This window comes from Oncorhynchus mykiss, chromosome 15 (genome assembly GCF_013265735.2).
Source record: "Oncorhynchus mykiss isolate Arlee chromosome 15, USDA_OmykA_1.1, whole genome shotgun sequence".
Lineage (NCBI taxonomy): Eukaryota > Metazoa > Chordata > Actinopteri > Salmoniformes > Salmonidae > Oncorhynchus > Oncorhynchus mykiss.
Window position 1 is genome coordinate 17,602,671 of NC_048579.1, and position 21,060 is coordinate 17,623,730.

General features: G+C 42.3%; 1 protein-coding gene across 4 annotated transcripts in view; it reads left to right on the top strand.

Moving 5' to 3' along the window:
• The window catches only part of LOC110489719 (5'-AMP-activated protein kinase subunit gamma-2), a 104,514-nt gene that overhangs the window by 65,376 nt on the left and 18,078 nt on the right, over positions 1-21,060 (top strand). For 3 of the 4 annotated variants that reach the window (XM_036943912.1, XM_036943913.1, XM_036943914.1), the window contains 10 exons: positions 386-603; positions 4,009-4,060; positions 7,418-7,527; positions 10,909-10,990; positions 14,225-14,283; positions 16,414-16,459; positions 16,583-16,637; positions 17,844-17,970; positions 19,351-19,516; positions 20,958-20,995. In XM_036943912.1, coding sequence (XP_036799807.1) covers positions 386-603; positions 4,009-4,060; positions 7,418-7,527; positions 10,909-10,990; positions 14,225-14,283; positions 16,414-16,459; positions 16,583-16,637; positions 17,844-17,970; positions 19,351-19,516; positions 20,958-20,995 — 953 coding nt within the window. Of the gene's footprint in view, positions 1-385; positions 604-3,187; positions 3,324-4,008; positions 4,061-7,417; positions 7,528-10,908; positions 10,991-14,224; positions 14,284-16,413; positions 16,460-16,582; positions 16,638-17,843; positions 17,971-19,350; positions 19,517-20,957; positions 20,996-21,060 lie in introns of those variants that run through there. The other variant, XM_036943915.1, reaches the window with a different exon arrangement.

Below are 21,060 nucleotides of genomic sequence, written 5' to 3' on the forward strand. Positions count from 1 at the left end.
GACTGTATTGTGGTTGAATGAGTTCAGATTTATTGCACATGGCACATACCAGAATATTGCATTCAAAAAAATACATATAGAAATGACAGGAGAATCCGATTAACATCTCCAAGCTCTGTCCACGTCACCAAAATAACGTTGTCTCAACTTGCAAAAAGGCAGCACTATAGGTTTATTCCCTATCTATCTCATTCTGAATCCTTGCTAAATGTTCAATTATGTTCAATGTTCAATCAGATAACACCCCATCTGTGGTTCCTTGCATAGTGGCACTCTGGATGCCCATCGCCCTCAGACATGTTAGATTACGGCAGAAAGATCCTCAGGTCTTTTTCATACTGAAAGTCTAATCCACCTCTTGTTCCCGTTCTTCGTTTCTCCTTAGCCTCCGGGATCTCCTCGCCCCCCTCAACTCCTCCGACGCAGGCCGCCAAGCAGCCGCCGGCGTTCCCGCTCGAGGCCTATCGGAGCGAGCCGGAGAGGCTGGAGGCACGGATGCGCTCCTACTCATCCCCGCCAGACACCGGGCAGCGCTTCAGTCTACGCTGCTCCAAACCACCCATGACTCCCTCCGCCCCCATCGCTAACTCACGATCACGACCAGTGAGTACTACCCCACTGATAAAAACTTGTTGAAATAGGGTGCATCTGAATAGTCTAAAGCAGATTCTTCTTCTTCAACTGCACTGATCTGACCACAAAGGATAGGCAAAAGCAATACTGCAATGGTCCTTTCAGATCAGTGCAGATTAAGGAAAGGAGATGAGGAGAGGAAGCTACTTTAAACTATTGAGATTCACCTATGAAGTCAGTTCTGGTGGCTGTTCCCTCCCGTTATGCATTGATGGGTGGTCCATCTTCTTACATTAACATAAGCATTTACATATTTTCTTGCTTCATGCAAATGATATTGTCATCACTTTAACGTCCATCTAATTTGATATTTATCTAACTTATATAGAATTCCAAGCAGCTGCACTGTTTTATTTAGAATTGTGAATTTAGAGTCTGTTTTGTTTCTGTGGCCCATGAGAACTACAACAGTATGCTGCTGGAATCTCTGCCCTTACTGTGCATCCTATCCCACTGGGCACAGACATCAGTTCAACGTCTAGTTTGAGTTGTCAACTAACGTGAATTCAAAGTGAAATCAACAATACATTTCACCATGTCACTGGATTTAGTTGTTTTTTTTAAAAGCCCTTACGTTGATTACTTTTTGCAAATACAATCAGTTTTCTTGTTGATTCAACATCATCACATAGATTTTGGGGGTTGAAATGACATGGAAACAACATTGATTCAAGACGTTTTTGCGCAGTAGGATCCCTCTCTGTCTCTGCCAGGTGAAACACTGGTTTCAATCAGCTAGTGGAGAGACACTAGCATGATCCCAGATCTGTTTGTACTGTCTTGCAAACTTCTATGGTCATTGGCATGCTATTTGGCATGGCAATGATCATAGGAGTTGACAAGAGAGACACTGTATAACAACCACAGTAGTCAACAACTTCAATCTAGAGAAATCTTAAAGGTCTCTATAGCTCTCTCTCCCATGCATAATTTTGCTTATTCCATACTTCACAGTTTAAATATTATATTGATAGGTTCAGAACCAAAGTTTTGATTGAGCATGGCACATTATAAATTGTGAATGTGTGTTGTCATTTGCATACAATTTCATTAATCACTGAATTAACATTGTCTGCCTGGTATCATAATTTGTAATTGGAGGCTAATCAAGAATGTGAAAAATGTTAAACAATGGCTGCATTCCAAACACTTAATTCAAGGCTAATCAAGAATGTGAAAAATGTTAAACAATGGCTGCATTCCAAACACTTAACACAACCTCTCCCCTCAGCCCTCTAAGTGGACACTTCTGATGACGTCTGACACTTGCAGGGCAAGGGGCGAGGGAGGAAGTTATACATTTTTCTAATGACTGCCTTGCCCTGAAATTTGTCAGTCGTTTGTCCCGCGACGATTATATTTTCAGCTTCCGGTAACTTGTGGGTGCTTTATGTGCTAGAGTCAATTATGATTGCATGTTTACTTATATTAACTACATAATTATTAATATACGCCTACTGAATGATAGCTAGCAAATTAATAAGCTAACTAATGTTGGCCTGCCTAGCTTCTAAAGAAGGAAAATGTTTTATTTCTACAATTTCCAAAAGCTAACCAAACAAAAACATTACTTTTGAGACATGTTAGTGCATTAGTATCAACATTTCTAACTTATTTACATTCGTTTTTACTTTTTTTTACCTTCGTATGTTGACTTTTCCATATTTTATATTTCAGTATTTTTTATATATTGCAACAATAATAACAATATTACACATCAATACAGGGACATTCCTGTGAATACAATGAAAAATATTAAATTCTCCATATTGACATTTTGAGGTTTTAAGTTTTTACTGACATTTCTTAGCAGATGTACGATCATCGCAAATTGCATTATGGGGCGTTTCAGGCCCTGAAGTGAACATAATTGTACACTCGCAAACTCAATCAAAAACAAGGGCTGAGAGGCTTACGTTGGCAACTTCCCTCGGTTGGCTAATCAATTGGGATCGACGGCGAAGATGGTCGCAGGGATTCCCCAAGGGCATAACACAGAACCCAAACCGGCTGCGCACGTGCGCCATCGTGCATAAATGTATTTTATCCCCCCCACACAAAACGCGATGACGACACAGGTTAAAATATCAAAACAAACTCTGAACCAATTACATTAATTTGGGGAAAGGTTGAAAAGCATTAAACATTTATGGCAATTTAGCTAGCTAGCTTCACTTGCTAGCTAATTTGTCCTAGTTAGCTAGCTTGCTGTTGCTAGCTAATTTGGCCTGGGATATAAACATTGAGTTGTTATTTTACCTGAAATGCACAAGGTCCTCTACTCCGACAATTAATCCACACACAAAACGGTCAAACGAATCGTTTCTAGTCATCTCTCCTCCTTCTAGGCCTTTTCTTCTCTTGACTTTATATTGCGATTGGCAACTTTCATAGATTATGTGCATTACTGCCACTGACCTCACTCATCTTTCAGTCACCCACGTGGGTATTACCAATGAGGAGATGGCATGTGGGTACCTGCTTCTATAAACCAATGAGGAGATGGGATAGCCAGGACTTGAAGCGCGATCTGCGTCAGAAATAGAAATGACCTCTATTTTAGCCATTGGTAAAGCAGATGCTCGTTGGAGCCCACGAGCAGTGAGGGTGCAATAATTGAATAACATAGATTTCTAAATTGATTTTGCAAGGCATGCACACCAACGGTTTAGTCAGCCTGTGAGGCAATGGTAAGTGGGGGAGGGTGTGTCTTGAATGAGTTTGAAACGCAGCCAGATTGCTAAAACATGATGTGGTTAGCTGATAGGTAAAGTACCTATCCAGGCGTTGTGAGATCTGGCAGGCGTTCATTGTATTTTTCATAGCGACTGTAGCAAATTGGAATGTTCCACTTTTACTTGAATAGGGGATTGGTAGCGTGCATCCTATTTTACGTCAAGCGTCGTCAGTCGGCACGCAATTACGGGATGTAGGCTACCTGACAATGCTCTCTCGTCTACTAAAATACGCTTACTCTACTCTTTTTACCAACACCGAGCAAGAAAAGAAAGACATGCGTCCATGAAAATCGCAGGAGCCTTTTATGCGCGAAACGGTTGGACTGTGTTTCTCATTTTCGTGTTGGCACCGCACAAGAGGAGAGGAGTTTCTCATGCCCGGCGACTGTCAAATCAGTAACGTTACCAGTTCGGAAGGCTAGTTGCAGCTCGGGAAGGCAACATAAGCTATCTGTTCGCTACATTTTATCCACTATAGTGTGGTTGACAACCGTTACTTTTTCTACGACCTACTAGTATTTCATAACCGACTGCGCCCTGGTCTCTGCTGCCATCGTTGCCTGTGCAGGGTTGTGGAGTGAAAGAGGAGCGGAAAGAGTCAGTCGGTCAATTGGCTATCTGTACCTCTTATCTACAGGTCCACGGTTTAGCTGAAGGCATGCTGGAGAAACTTGATCTAGAAGATGAAGGTAAGCCTCTTTGCAAACTTTTTGGAAATGTATTTTCAACTAGTAGATCCGCAAACCCATGCATAACCTTTGTCATGGCAGTTGACAAGGTAATGCGTCAGCCAAATGGATCTGTGAATGATCTATGATTTTTATGTAATTAGCCTAAGCAACAGTTCATGAAGGCCATGTAGCCCGTTGATTATTGGTCAAATGAACATACATGGTTGGTGCCTTAAAGTCATATATCATGCCAATAACACATTTAGTGGTAAATGTATTTTTGCCCAAACAATCCCACCCATGGATCATATTCCCATTATTTGACTGGTGTAGTCTAATAATCAAAACATGTAATAAAAAAAAAGAACATGTTTTGAACTGCTTTGTGAGTATATCAAAGGTGGAACCGAACTATATACCAGCTCTGTAGCCCATCATGTCAATGTATAGAAGCTTTAGTGGATGGCAGGGACCTTCATTGTTAGTATGAAGGGGATTCAGCTCATGTTAGGGGGGAGCTTGTTTGCTGTTATCCCTGCTAACCTGTTGGCTGCCTCCCTCAGTCCAGACACAATGGGATGTTGCATCTGTATCAGATACAGTACTGCTGCAGCATAGGTAGTGTTACCCTATAGCTTGACAGTGTTATATTAATGAGTTTAGAATGCTGAATCATAGCGTATCCATTTTATCTAGTGTTTATACCAAATAGCATCTCAGCTTCGCTGTAAATAACTGATCTAATCAGAAATACCCTACAGAAGAGCTTGAACAAGGAGATGATGGGGGCTACTGACAGGGCAGTGCTATTCTGCCTTGATTAAGGGAGCTTAATCTAGATGTTTGTGAATATGACTTACTTCTCCAGATGTGTTTACCATCTGACGTCAAATGAACGACCAAGTACATGGGAAGTAGAACTAGAAAAAACTGCCACAATCTACCCACCTAGGCAGCTACCCTAAACTTTACATGAAATACAATATATATGCCACTTATCAGACTCACTTATCCAAAGTCACTTCTAGTCCAGTGAGTTCAGGTCACTTGACACAGTCTTTTTTTTCAAGTTTAGTCAGTAGCCTATCTGTGAGTGCTCAGAGCTTAGATGAAGTTGCATATTGCACAGGATATAATGTCATGTCCGTTCTATACACCACATATCTACAGTGTGTTCGGAAAGTATTAAGACCTCTTTACTTTTCCCACATTTTGTTACGTTACAGCCTTATTCTGTTGCGTGTAGATTGATAAGGAAGAAAAACAATTGAATCAGTTTTAGAATGAGGCTGTAACATAAGGAAATTTAGAAAAAGTGAAGGGGTCTGAATACTTTCCGAATGCACTGTATCTGCAACAGTTCTGAACGCTCTGCCCTGCTGAACAAAGCCATGGTTTTGTTCTTCGTTTTCATGACTGGTGGTGATCTTCGTGCCCTGTAATGTTTAAGGTAACCAGGTACGTCAGCGCTGAGTGTTTCCCCAAGGCTCTTCACTGTACCAGCAGCTCTCACTCTGTGTGTCACATCACAGTATGCATGGCACACGCAGCACATTCAGTGAGCATGATGCTGCTTGCTTCAAAAAACTGGGTGGGTGGGTGGGATGGGGGGGCTGAACACTAATGTTACTATACCTTTATTACAGAGAAGATGTGTGAAATTATCATCGTGGTACCATTATTACATAACATTCCATTCGGATGGAAATAGCCTAGATGTACTCTGTAGAGGTTTACATAAAGGCATCAACACCAGACATCTGGGTAAATCTGGTAAACTAAATCCTATTTACATCATTTGTTTTTTTCCCCCCATTTTGTTTTTCAAGTTAAGCCACATGAGCCAACCATCATTCAGTAGGCTGTGAGATGGAAGGCTACTGCTGCCTTCTTTCAACGTTGGTCAAATGTGAATCATCAAGGCTCTTCAAAACAAACAGACCATTTTACATTAATTCAATTCTCAGAATAGCCAACATGGCTGCTTGCCAGAGTGTCAAGCCTGTGCTCAGTGGTACTTCAAAATACTCAGATGGTCAGAGTAGTTTTACTTGGAGATTGGTGGGAGTGTGATCGTGAGGCAATGGCTTTGGGCACCAGCCACAGCCATTGTGTTCAGGGATTTTGGGAGTTGGTATGTGCGTTGTGCACTCTATAAAACCTCTGTTTGATACTCTAACCTATAGTGGTTTAAGTTCCAAGGTTTTCCATAGAACCAAGACTAATTTATTGATAACAGAACACATATAAATGTTCAGTTTTTCCCCCCCGAGGACATTCCGACTACATTAGGGTTGTCTTAAACCAGTTTGATCTAGTCTCAATCAAATGCACCTCGTTTCTCTCAGGTTTGTAAGGCTGCATTCTCCTGCTGCTCTGCATAGCAAAGGAGCAAAGTCTAACGGAGCTATTATGGGATTGTTGGGTGGCGAACCTCTAGGACAAAGCAGATGGAAGAGGTTGTTGTTGTTATTATGGCATTAGATTTATTTCAAGTGGCACAATGGACATGGATTCACGTCCCTTTTTAGGCATTGACTGTGGTTTAGCAATGCTGCATTGGGCTCGGATACCCAGGTTGTGATATGTATGGACCTGGGCTGTGACCATCGGCAGAGGTGTCGACATAGCCTCCTCACCCGTCATTAGAATTGACAGGGCGAAAGCCATGGGAGTGGAGCTGTCAGTCCTACGCATCAACCTGATACACTGACGGGTGTACAGACGTACAGACGGCACAGCAGTTAGACTGCAGCGTCGGTTCAAATCACCGCCAGAATGTATGGCAACGTCCAGACGAAGTCGGCCAAGTCGTCTAGACTCCTTGAGGAGAGATTTTGAGGAAGGTGAGTGGGGAGCATGGCGGCTCCTTCCAGTCATAGAACAAACGACTGCTCTGTCTCAAGAGCTTAACAAAAAAAAGTCTGTTTAGTGTAGCTGAATAGTACAGGGAGAATTACCATGGCAACCGGCCCTGGAGATTGAGTCAGTAGTCAGCGAGTGAGAAACTTCCAGTCTCTTAGTTCATTGAATATACCCTTTATATTCAGGTCCTTTGAGAAGAAAGGCAACATCAGACACCCAGGATATCTCACACAACAATGTAGTGGTTTTGAGAGATCCTATTTTGTAGCTATATGAAAATGCCCAGGAAGTCATTTTCTCCATGTACCACGTCTCTTCCATATTCTCTTTGAAGAAGATGTGCATAGAGCAAACCATGAATCAGTGGAAGTCATTTTACCTCCTCATTACTGGTCATAGTACAAGGTATCAGGATTTCCATTGTTGTTCCATTCCTAGTATTTTGTGTATTAATGTTTTCTGGTAAGAACATCGAATTAATGCTTGTGCATATATGTGCTTTACTTTCAGCTTTTGAAGAATCCGAAAGTGATATCTACATGCGCTTTATGAAGTCACACAAGTGCTACGACATTGTTCCTACCAGCTCTAAGCTCGTGGTTTTTGACACTACTCTGCAGGTAAGTGCTCCGTCTAATGAACATCTATTGTACAAAGACTTCTGACAGTCACAGAACATTGTTCTGTAGTCCCGCCTTCTGATAATGTTCCATCTACACAGGTGGTCAATAGGAAACTTTTTTTGTGTGTTTTATTGACTAGTAACTTCAAATGCAATTGCGTCATGGCTTGAGCCATGATACTATGTCTCTGGTTACTTATTGATCTGCTTTGTTAAACATGTAAACTCCGTTATGGTCTTGGTTTGGAAAGTGATACAAATGTCTCTACGCAGCACAGAAATTAGCTGGAGACTTTCTCCTCAGGCCAGAATATACTATTATGATATCCTCTTTGTAAAAGTCTTTCAGTTCCTCTCTCTCGAAGCTTGTCACACTTTAAAACCCCTCGCAATCTCTCCCACTGTTTTATCTTCAAAAGCACCAGCTAGAAAAATAGCTTTTGTCTGAACTTGTGACTTGATAGAAATCTGCAATTAAAAAGCTCTACATTTTAATCCAGATAAGTGTTATCTCTTATCCACCGTGTCGCTTGGAGGTCTCATCCTTCCATGGTTAGACCACACTACACTCTACAGAGATGATGTCGGTCTACAGAGATGATGTCGGTCTACAGAGATGATGTCGGTCTACAGAGATGATGTCGGTCTACAGAGATGATGTCGGTCTACAGAGATGATGTCGGTCTACAGAGATGATGTCGGTCTACAGAGATGTCAGTGAAAACAAGGAAGCAGTGAGAAGACTTTAATGAAACGGCTGCAGTCCAGCAGTCAAACAATGGAGAAGAACAACAAACACAACCACCACCAACACCTCACTCAAACAGCTTGAACCTGTTCTTCATTAAACATCAAACCACAACTATTACAGCAGACAGTGACCTTTGACTAGTGCGCAGGTCACAAGAATGCAATAGATCTATTTGTCTAGTAGACCTGGTCCTCTCTCAACATCATCACAGTTTAATCAGTGTGCTAGTTTTTATTTTTGTAAATGTTTTATTTTGTTTTACTTTCATACTGTTGTGATGTATTTTCCCAAAATCTCTTCTGTTATGTACAGCCAAATGAACTAAACGTGTTACTCATATTACATGGGAAAGAGTAAAAACCCACTGGAGGTGTTGTAGTTTCTGCCCTGTTAGTGTCTACGCCCAGCTCAGTGCTGTCTCCCACCTCCGGCTCCACTACGGCTGCGTTGCTGGCAAAGTCTTGTGCCGTTCCAGACCTAACGTCCCATGAGGACACCAGCAGCTGTCCGTTCTTCCGCAAAGTCACGGCAGCGTTGGCGTTTCCGTTGTAGAACACGGTGTAGCAGAAGTAATACACTCTGACCATGGCTGTGAAGACAACTGTAGCAGGGTTGTATCCACTGCCGACGTTGGAGAAGACTTTTGTACTGTAAGGGTATGTCAGTGGTGAAGGGTCCAATGTTCCCAGAACCATATGTTCTTAGAGCTGCAGAGAAGGCCACCTTTGGCTGACCAGCTGCTAAGTCCTTCTTCTTTAATGTCTTCAGTTCTTCTTCCTGAACTTTGTTCATACTTTTCACTTCCTCCACCTGGCTCACGTTGGCTTGTAGCCTGGTCTCCACAGCGCCTAGTTTCTGGTCCATGGCTCCCAATTCCTCCTTCAGGACAGCCCCCCCCCCCCCCCCCACACACACACACACACACACCTTGTGCCCCAGACAGTGTGAGGCACAGACAGCATTTGTCGAACGGCTCCCCCTTCATTCTTAAAACCTTTTCTTGTCGAGACAGGTCAGTTCTGTGTAGTCTTTTAGCTTGTGTAGTTCTCTTTTTATATATGTCAAGTTTTACAGAGGGTTTAGCAGGAACTCTCTGAAGTCAATGAGGGGGTTCTTTCTCTTCATAGGGAATGTATTTGGCACGTGGATGAGGAAACGAAGATAGGAAAATGGGTCGTCCCTCCCGCTTACTGGAATATACTTGTATTAACGATTGGAAAATAGGGCAGCCCTATAGCTCTGATCACATCCACGTTTTGGCTGGTAGTAGTTGCTTATCCGATTCCCAATCTTTCATTAAGTGCTTGTCCAGACCAGCAGCCCAGAACAGAAAACGGACTGAGCCTGACCCCAATGGAAGATTAAAGTTTCCATGTGAAGGCTAAAGGAACCTTCTCATTATGGCTACACGGCCTCATTAAACTTTAATCTTCTTAAGATTACTCTTTCAGAAATGCCAAAAGAAAAATAGATGCTCTCATTAATGTTTTACAGTGCCTGGAGACAATGGGGTTTAATAGCATGCTTGTGTGTTCATTCCCAGACCATTAGCATTGGATATGAATTTAAAAAAGGCGGAGGCATTCAATTAGAGAGACGACCATGCGTTTGTCTTTGGAGGGGGATATCATCTGTGGTTTCCCTTTGCGGTGTCTTGGTTTTAAGTCATTTCGTATCTTGGGAGGTGCAGTACAATGATATACAGTATCAGTAGGATTACAATATTACCAGATACCTGCTTCTCAGGGAGAGCCGTTCACAATGAATGCTAATGGGAATGAATTCTAATGAGGAAATGGTATTTGTTCAGCATGTCTACACAAGCCCCTTACGAGTTTACCTAGTTATTTTACCCCCAGCTGAGGTGAATGGAGTCATGGTACAGTATGTATCCAGTCAGTCAGGTAGATGTGACTCTGGCTTAGAGATACGAAGATCTGAACTAGAGTCTTTGATTTTATACCAACTTATCATCACACCAAACTGGAATGTCCAGGACCCAGTTTTTCAAAGGTTAGCTGTCTGGATTTCACCTATCTGATTGGATTAATGCAAAGGAATAGGATGGGAGTCCCTCCCCCCCCCCCATTCAAGTATGTTCTATTTATTCTATTACTATGCATTTAATCCAATCTGATAGGCGAAATCCAGATATCTTTTGAAAAACTGGGCCATGGGGGCATTATTCTCTCCATGAAAGTAGATGGAAAGATGGATACTTATTTGTCCTGAGTGAGGAGAATTGTTTCCACTGCCTGTTGTTTACAGGGAACAAAAGTCAAACCACCAGAACCACACACGGCAGCATTCTTTTTTTGTGATGAAAGACTACAGTACTGTATACCTGTCCTAAGTTACCAGACATCTAACCACACAGTGGCTAGTGGTAACGGGGAGGAAGCAGTGGATGCTAACTGACACAGCCAGGGAGGTGTGATGAAGCCCTGCCCTGCCCAGAAACACACTCTTTAGGGGGGAGATGCTGTGTCGTCTGACCCCTCAACTGGGAGCTTGGGAGGCAGAGGGGGCTGGGAAGTGGTGGATAATGCTGCTCTATTCCACCTACATTTTATGAAATACATGTTTGACAAGTCTTGTAAAAACATTGTGTGTTTTTCTCGCCTGTAGGTAAAAAAGGCCTTCTTTGCCTTGGTTGCCAACGGGGTGCGGGCAGCCCCACTATGGGAGACAAAGAAGCAGAGCTTTGTCGGTAAGTGGAAAAATATATTTTTCTTTGCAGTCAAACTGTATTTTTCATACATAGTGAACAGAATGGAACCAAATCAAGTTCTTAGGGAGAAATGGTCAGACTGGGATAGAGAAGAGGGAAAGATGAGGGTATCACAACTATAAAGGAGGGGAGGTATAGAAACTGAGAGGTGATGAGGAAAGTAGATCAAATGACATAGTCCGTGCAAATTATAAAATGTGTGTGTCCCTGCTAGAGGTCGACCGGTTATGATTTGTCAACGCCGATATTGGAGGGCAAAAAAAGCCGATACCGATTAATCAGACTATTATTTATTTATTTTTATTTTTTAACAGGTATTTATTTGTAATAATGACAATAACAACAATACTGAATTAACACTTATTTTAACTTAATATAATACATCAATAAAATCAATTTAGCCTCAAATAAATAATGAAACATGTTCAATTTGGTTTAAATAATGCAAAAACAAAGTGTTGGAGAAGAAAGTAAAAGTGCAATATGTGCCATGTAAGAAAGCTAACGTTTAAGTTCCTTGCTCAGAACATGAGAACAAATGAAAGCTGGTGGTTCCTTTTAACATGAGTCTTCAATATTCCCAGGTGAGAAGTTTTAGGTTATAGTTATTATAGTAATTATAGGACTATTTCTCTCTCTACCATTTGTATTTCATTAGCCTTTGACTATTGGATGTTCTTATAGGTACTTTAGTATTGCCAGTGTAACAGTATAGCCTCTGTCCCTCTCCTCGCTCGAACCAGGAACACATCGACAACAGCCACCCTCAAAGCAGCATTACCCATGCAGAGCAAGGGGAACAACCACTCCAAGTCTCAGAGCGAGTGACGTTTGAAACACTATTAGCGCGCACCCCGCTAACTAGCTAACCATTTCACATCGGTTACACAAGCCTAATCTCGGGAGTTGATAGGCTTGAAGTCATAAACGGAGCAATGCTTGAAGCACAACGAAGAGCTGCTGGCAAAACGCACAAAAGTGCTGTTTGAATGAATGTTTACGAGCCTGCTGCTGCTTACCACCGCTCAGACTGCTCTATCAAATCATAGACTTAGTTATAGCATAATAACACACAGAAATACGAGCCTTAGGTCATTAATATTGTCGGATACGGAAACTATCATCTCGAAAACGAGACGTTTATTCTTTCAGTGAAATACGGAACCGTTACGTATTTTATCTAACGGGTGGCATCAATAAGTCTAAATATTCCTGTTACATTGCACAACCTTCAATTTTATGTCATAATTACGTAAAATTCTGGCAAATTAGGCGGCCCAAACTGACACAATTTCACCTGGTTAATATTGCCTGCTAACCTGAATTTCTTTTAGCTAAATATGCAGGTTTAAAAATATATACTTCTGTGTATTGATTTTAAGAAAGGCATTGATGTTTATGGTTAGGTACACATTGGAGCAACGATACGCATCGATAATATGCAACGCAGGACAACAACGCAGGATAAACTAGTAATAGCTTCAACCATGTGTAGTTAACTAGTGATTATGATTGATTGATTGTTTTTTATAAGATAAGTTTAATGCTAGCTAGCAACTTACCTTCGCTTACTGCATTCGTGTAACAGGCAATCTCCTCGTGGAGTGCAATGTAATCAGGTGGTTAGAGCGTTGGACTAGTTAACTGTAAGGTTGCAAGATTGAATCCCCGAGCTGACAAGGTAAAAATCTGTCGTTCTGCCTCTGAACAAGGCAGTTAACCCACCGCTCCTAGGCCGTCATTGAAAATAAGAATGTGTTCTTAACTGACTTGCCAAGTTAAATAAAGATTAAATAAAGGTGTAAAATGTTTTTTTTTTCACTGCGGGAGGGCACTGGTGGCCTGTGTTCACACACATATTGAAATAAGTCACATACTTACTGTATGTACTGTACTGAGATGCACTGAATATTATGTAACATAGGAATCTCTCTCTAGCCTGAATCTGTTGGATCACTCTTACATCATGGCTAGCCACATCCCTAATACCCTCCCCCATAATATAATCATTGCCTCGTCTCTTTTTTCATCCTTAGAAACCCCCTCTCCTTTGTGTGCTCTCCCTCACTTCTACCCATCCTCTTACTAATGCTTCCGTCTTTGCACTGTACCTCCCTCTCTTCAACCTCCTCCCCCATTTTCTGTCTCTGCTCTATCCATCCTCTCTCTCTATCCATCCTCTCTATCCATCTTCTCTCTCTCCTTTCCATTGGCTTACTCTGCCCTCCATTTTGACGACTCCATCCTCTCTCCTTCCCTCTCTTCCCCTCAAGAGGCGGCCTCCTCTCCTTGTATCTGGGCCAGCGTCATGGAGACGGATATAAATACTGTTCTCTCCTCTCTAGCCGGCTCTGAGAACAGACAGGCAGACGAGTTATAATGAGCCATGGTCATGGGCTTCCATTCACTAGTGCTAATTTAAGATGGCAGAAATTAACTCAATAGTATATTCTTACCATATTTGGTCTATATGTTTTTCAACAATTGAATCAAGGATACATTGAACAATATTGCTATGTGCCCACCTATGGTTAGGGGACATCCATATTGCGCAATTGTCCTGGCTTCATCACTAGGATGTGAGTGTAGAGCCTGATGTCTCCCTGCAGCCTCGCATACATAAATCAAGTCCACTCAACTGAGAGTGAGAGAGAGAGAGAAACGTGTGTGTGTGTGTATGACACGCACAGATGGGCTTTACTAAGAATCTAGCCCTCTGTTCCACTACACTGTTCTCTCACCCCTAGGCTGTACTGACCTCAATGAGGTGTATGTGGAGAGGATGTCCCAGAAATAGGCCCATCTATTTCACTCTCCTCTCCTCTCTATACCCTGTCCTCTTTCTCAGCATCCCCTCCCTATCTTCTCCCCTCCCCATCCTCTCCACCCTCTCCTCTCTCTCAGTATCCCCTCCCTATCTTCTCCCCTCCCCATCCTCTCCACCCTCTATCCTCTTTCTCAGCATCCCCTCCCTATCTTCTCCTCTCCTCTCCACCCTCTCCTCTTTCTCAGTATCCCCTCCCTATCTTCTCCTCTCCCCATCCTCTCCACCCTCTATCCTCTTTCTCAGTATCCCCTCCCTATCTTCCCTATGTCTCCCTCTGTCAGTACCAGTGAGTGTATGTGCTTGGACAAATCCAACACCTGTGCAATGTGAATAATTACTGCAATAAACAAGACCACTCCTTTTTCTCCCTCTCGCTCTCTCTTCAGGAATGTTAACCATCACAGACTTCATCAACATCCTCCACAGATACTACAAGTCTCCCATGGTACGTGACCCCTTATCAGACAGATCCCAAGGACTTTTGGGTCATGTTCATTAGGGCAATGGAAATAATGTACAAATATTTTGCTACAGAAAACCAAAATGAGTGTTTTCTCATTGAGCATGTCCAGCTAGTTACTCCCTGTTTCAGTCCATACTAATGAACATGACTGTGGGTTGAAATGGTTTGACTGTACGGCTTCGGCTTCCTATTGTCACCACAGCCAGCGACATTAACTGACTGGACAGCAGTGTTGTGTTGGGAGGATGGGAGCTTAAACAATACCTCCATCTCAGGCACTGTGTCATGGAGCTTTACAGGCAGAGTGGAGAGAGACATCATCATTAATCATCAGGTCATGAGAAGATGGTGATTCTGCAGTACGGTCTCTCTGTTCTGACCCAGGGCTTTCACACATGTTTTACCCTGTGTGTGTACACACACACACTCTCACTTGCTCTTAACTGTCTCTCACACCAGCTCACCCACAGTGATTGTGGTCAAGTATAACACACACACACCCACTGAACACCCTCACACTCACCACAGCCAATGTGCCAGCCAGCTGACTACAGTAGGCTGTAGTGTAAATAGCCTGCATTGCTCAGCTGTGTTGTGTAATGAGAACCACTTCAGTAGCTGTTTTCCAGGAGTCCTCCCTAGTACAGCTAAAGCTTAATAACGGCAGAGTGCAGTATTATCATATTTTTTTCAAGAGAGGCCTGGTCAAAATAGCAGCAAAACTGTTACGAACGATGACCAATGATTTTTCAGCTAGAAAATACATTTGACCTGGTAAGTAAAAAATAAAATGTGTCAGATGGGAGTATCTGTGTTCATGTTACCTGAGTGGTCACTCCTGCATATTACACATATTATAGAAAGCCCAGCTAGTGAGGCTAGGCCCAGCTTGGGATTTTCCCCGTCCCAATATTTATTGGTATTTGTTAGGCCAGGTGACGGCGACAGTGTGTGGGCATCCTAATGGCTATCGTTAGTTAATCCATAGTCAAGAGAACAACCAATGCAGCGAAGCGTTTGTCAGTCCTTCCATATCATATTCATGAGGAAATAGTCAGTGCCTCTGTTATTGCCTAAGACAGAGATCACTGACAGTGTTGCCAAATTCTGGTAGCTTTCCAAAAATTCCCAGGTTTTAGCCTGAATTTTCCAACCTTACTCCAAGATGAGTCAAAGTTCCTCTAGTCTGGACTGACTGACGAGTGGGCTGCCCAATGGCCTTTCATTTGTTTGTGGACTTTTTGAGTGAGTTTGTGGTCAAGCTGACACACATTCTCACACACACACACACACACACACACACACACACACACACACACACACACACACACACATACACACACAGACAGAGAGTCCTGGATCAGTAATTGTGTTATTGTGAATGTGATGTAGCTGTTGTTTTACAAGAACAGAAAAGGCCTCAGGGTTTTGACTATTGTATTATAACCCTCTACTCCGTCTGCCTAAGGGTACTTCAAGAGCTGATAGAGCTCAATGGGCATTTTGTCTATACTCCATCCACCTCGCTAGTCTGTCACACCACCATTCTAAAGAATGATCGACACGCATTACCAAGCAAATCCGCTGTTGTTCATATTCTCCTAATGGGCTCAATGTAGCTGTGGGTACCATAGAAATGGCCTTTGTTTTTGTAATGAAGTCATTGAGGACCTACTGCTCCCTCATCTCCCCCTCCCCCCTTCCTTTCTTTGCTGTTATTCATTAGCAGCGGTTCTCATAACTGTCTTGTTTTACGTCGGAGAGGGTTGAGGTGGACCTGATTGAGACCCTCTAGGGAACCTTCCATATCAGACTTATGCATATTGATGAGGAAATAGTCCTTTTCTCTGTCATTAGCTGAGACTGAGAGAGAACGTGATAGTGGTGCCAAATTCTGGTAATTTCCCACCTGTTTGATTTTTCATGATGCCATGGCTTACATGTTTTTCTTCTGACAATTGCTGTGATTTTATATATTTTTAATTAATTAAGTTTCTAATTCTAACAAATGCTTATAAAAACAAAACCATTATAAATGTAATGCTGTGTGCTATGTTCGAGTCATGGAAAGCATGTTAAATATCACTAATTGTTGAATGTTCTGTCTTATAGGTACAAATCTACGAGCTGGAGGAACATCAGATTGAAACATGGAGAGGTATAGCAACTTTCCAGCAGATTTCCAGTTTCAAAACAACCCTTTTTATCAGTTGGTCAACAGATTATAAAGAAATTGATGTGATAGTTTGTTGGTGCTTTTTGTTATTTTTCTGTCCTGTAGAGCTCTACCTACAAGAAACCTTTAAGCCATTAGTGAACATATCACCTGATGCAAGGTGAGCCTGTTCCACATTTCTTATACATGTCACCTGCATTTCATATTTGTCTTTATTTCATATAGGAAGTTCAAATAAAACACAACATGTATGATGTGGAAATGAACCTGCAGATCCATGAACAGGATAGTAATGATCCGTTCATGATTAACTTTACTTGACTCATCATTACACTGAGGGACTTGCGTTGGATTTAATCAGTCCATTATACTAACGGTCCATATTCAACTCAAAGTTGATTGAGAAATCTGATTTGTCTACTCGTTTTTTTCTACATCATAGTCATAAACATAATTTGAAGTGTATTTCTATGGTCATAAACACAGCAAATTAGCCTGGCTTCCTCACTCAATTAGAATTTATAGGTAGAGTCGTTTATTATCAATAAGCTCTCCCAGGTGGAGTTTCAAGTATGCCGTACGTTCCCTAGATTTCTGGGGAAAGTTCTGCTACTTTCCCCTCATATTTTTGTCCTTTTTTTCCCCTGCTCTGCGACAGCCTTTCTCATTGTTTATTTTCTTCACACTGAATAATTCAAGGACCGTCCTGTGAAAAGCCGTATGGGCCAGACTCTAAAAAAAGAACCTCTGCTTAAAATACCACCTAGGGCACTCGACTATGGCATCATCCCAGGTTAACATGCCTCTGGTTTGGTTTCTGCCTCCTTTTGGGAGAACATCAGTATCATTGAATTGCTTAATGACTGATTCCGATGTCTTCGTGGTTTTGCTTTCTGATAGACTATTTGGTTTGAGTCTGAAGGAGAAAGACTGGGATAGAGAGCAGATCTGTTTACCTTCCTAGTTAGCCCCTTGTTTATGATGACTTCCTGTGTGGTTCATGGTTTAACATGCATGGATACTTTGTGTTTGCACGTCATCTGGTCAATTTGCTTGAGCTTTTCGCTGAATAAGGTCCACTTAGTGTTTTATGGCGCCTCCGTTAGATACTGTAGCATTTCTCTCCAAGCGGAATGTTCTGAAACAGGTTTTACGAAAGCCTCCTAGCCAATGCAGTACTTAAAAAGGTAGCCTGGACTGTGAACCTGTTTTTCTGGAGACTCGACCACGACGTGCTGTTTTAAAGATGGAGACGATTGATAGAGAGAGAGAGTCAATGTATCAACACCCTCGGCCTCGAGTGCTTTATTGGCAAAGACAGGTTGTCTGTGTTATTTTAACCCAATCTTCTATTGATCTCTCCCAGCATATTCGACGCGGTGTACTCGCTCATCAAGAACAAGATCCACCGGCTGCCCGTCATCGACCCAGTCAGCGGCAACGCGCTTTATATCCTCACGCACAAGAGGATCCTCAAGTTCCTCCAGCTCTTCGTAAGTCAATCTGGATGTGTGAAGCATGGGCTCTCTTATAGGAATAACACACGGTGGGTGGCAATTTAAGAGTATGCTGCCCCTTGATGGATCTCTGTAGAATTGAAGGTAACATACACTCTGAAAGATGGGATGAGGGAAGGAAATTAAGGAGGACACCTACAAAGGTAGGATGATGAAAGGATGGAGTCTAGAGAGGCTGGTCTTATCTGATTCAGTAGAGGATTAGTTTAATCCAGGGAGGTCAAACTCATTCCGTGGAGGGCCAGACGACCAGGTGAGGGGAGTTCCTTACTAATTACTGACCTTAATTCATCAGGGAGGAAGGAAAACCCACAGCCACTAGGCCCTCCGTGGAATGAGTTTGACACGTGGTTTACGCGATCTGACTGACTTGCCTATTTCAATAAAGGTTCAATAAAACTAAAACATCTGATTTTGCCTGGATGACCTCAAGTCTAACGATGTGTTGTGACTATATAACGCAGTTAACAGTTTCAAATCCACTAATTCAGGAAACGATTTTATATTCATTCAATCCGTTAATTAATGAAATGTTGTTTAATAAATGAATGACTTGGTTGCGTTAAGGTAGTACTGTAGCAGGCTGCTGGCTAGAGAAGCAGTCTTGTCTAGGCGAAGGTGTCTGACCTGTAGAAGGGAGTGTGAAATGTATCTCTGCATAATAAAGTAGACCACAGGAAAGACGTTAGGAAATATGAACCTACTTGACAGAAGGACATCCGTCTGTCGCGGGTTAGGAGAAAGGGGATACCTAGTCAGTTGCACAACTGAATGCCTTCAACTGAAATGTGTGTGCTGTGTTTGGGGGTTAATTGCCTTGCTCAAGGGCAGAATGGCAGATTTTTTTTTTCCTACCTTGCCGGCTCTGGGATTCGAACCAGTGACCTTTTGGTTACTGACCTAACGCTCTTAATTTCTAGGCTACCTGCCGCACTAAGGAACTGATAGACCAGGTGATTGCACACACACAGGTATAGACAGACAGAATACAAGACCGACCGACAGACAGACAGACATAGAGAATGAGACAGACGGACTGAAAAATAGACCGGCAGACATTCATGGTAATATGAGCAGGGCATGCAAGAAGGTCAGACAGACATGGACAATATCAAAAATGGGACCGGTAGACTGATGGAAAGACTGCTGACACTACATTAGACAGTCAAATGGAGGTGAAACCAGTTTAGTCCTAAAGTGCTTTGTCCCATCTCTCCTATCTCATGTTTATTAGGTCACGCAACCAAAAACCTTTTACAACATTTTGAAAAGTGTTTCTCATTGGTAGTTCTGCCTGGTTTCAGTCAATGTTAATAAGAATTTCCAAACGTTTTCTCCCTTATGAATATGTGGCAGGTGTGCGAGATGCCCAAGCCTGCCTTTATGAAGCAGACTTTGGAGGAACTAACCATCGGGACCTACCACAACATCGCCTTCATCCACCCCAACACACCCATCATCAAGGCCCTCAACATCTTTGTGGACCGGAGGGTGTCCGCACTGCCAGTGGTGGACGAGTCAGGTGTGTGTGTGCTTCAGGCTGAGCAGACGTGCGGTGGTGTATTTTGTATTTATTAGAGATCCCCTGCCAAGACAGCAGCTACTCTTCCTGGGGTCCAAACACATTTAGGCACTTAGATTACATATAAAACAGTACATCATATAACATTATTACACCACTACATATCGACAATACAACATTTATAATACCACCATACAACAATATTACAATGTGCGTTTGTGTGGAGTGTGTGTGTGTCTCTTCACAGTCCGCGTTGCACCATAAGGTTTAGTGTTGATCAGATTTTACTGCTTGCATGAGTTACTTGATGTGGAATAGGAGTTCCATGTAGTCATGGCTCTATGTAGTACTGTGTTTCCTGGAGTGTGTTCTGGACTTGGGGACTGAAGAGACCCCCGGTGGAATGTCTTGTGGGGTAGGCATGGGTCTCTAAGCTGTGTGCTAGTCGTTTGAACAGACTGCTCGGTGCTTTCAACATGTCAATACCTCTCAAAGACATATAGTGATGCATTCAATCTCTCCTGTAATTTGAACCAGGAGAGATTGAAATGCATGATGTTAGCTCTCCATGTACATTTAAGGGCCAGCCGTGCTGCTCTGTTCAGTGCAAAGTGTAATTTACCTATGTTCCTCTTTGTGGCACTTGACCACATGACTGGGCAGTAGTCCAGGTGCGACAGAACTAGGGCCTGTAGGACTTGTTTTGTTGATGGCAATATCAAGAAAGCAGAGCAGTGCTTTATTATGGACAGACTTCTCCCCATCTTAGCTACCGTTGCGTCAATATGTTTTGACCATTACAGTTTTACATCCAGGATTACTCCAAGCAGTTTAGTCTCCTCCACTTGCTCAATTTTCACATTATTCATTACAACATTTTGTTGAGGTTTAGGGAATGGTTTTTCCCAAATACAGTGCTTTTTAGTTTTTTGAAATATTTAGTACTAGTTTATTACAAGCCACCCATTCTGAAACGGACTGCAGCTCTAAGTGTTGCGGGGATTTCACTTGCTGGGGTATTGAGTATGCTGTTGAGTCATGATGTTGAGTCATCAGCATACATAGACAAAAAGGCTTTACTCAGTGCCAGGTCATTAGTAAAGATTGAAAAAAGGGGCCTAGACAACTGCCATCGGGAATGCCAGACTCTACCTGGATTATGTTGGAGAGGCCTCCGTTAAGGAACACCCTCTGTGTTCTGTTAGACAGGTAACTCTCCATCCACGATGTAGCAGGGGATAAAAAGCAATAATACAAGTTTTTCAATGATGATGATCGATAATGTCATAAGCTGCATTGAAGTCTAACGAAAGTTTCCACAAGCTGACTATGGACTATTATCAATTTCTTTCAGCCAATCAGTCATTTGTGTAAGTGCCGTACGTGTCGGTTGTATGGTTTTAGCCGAATTGTGAATCTCTTTGGTTTTTCCACTTTTCAGGAAAGGTAGTGGATATCTATTCCAAGTTTGATGTCATTGTAAGTAACCCTTTTCTTTCTTAAATACATTTTTAAAAATGTATCCCTTTCCTAAACATTTAATG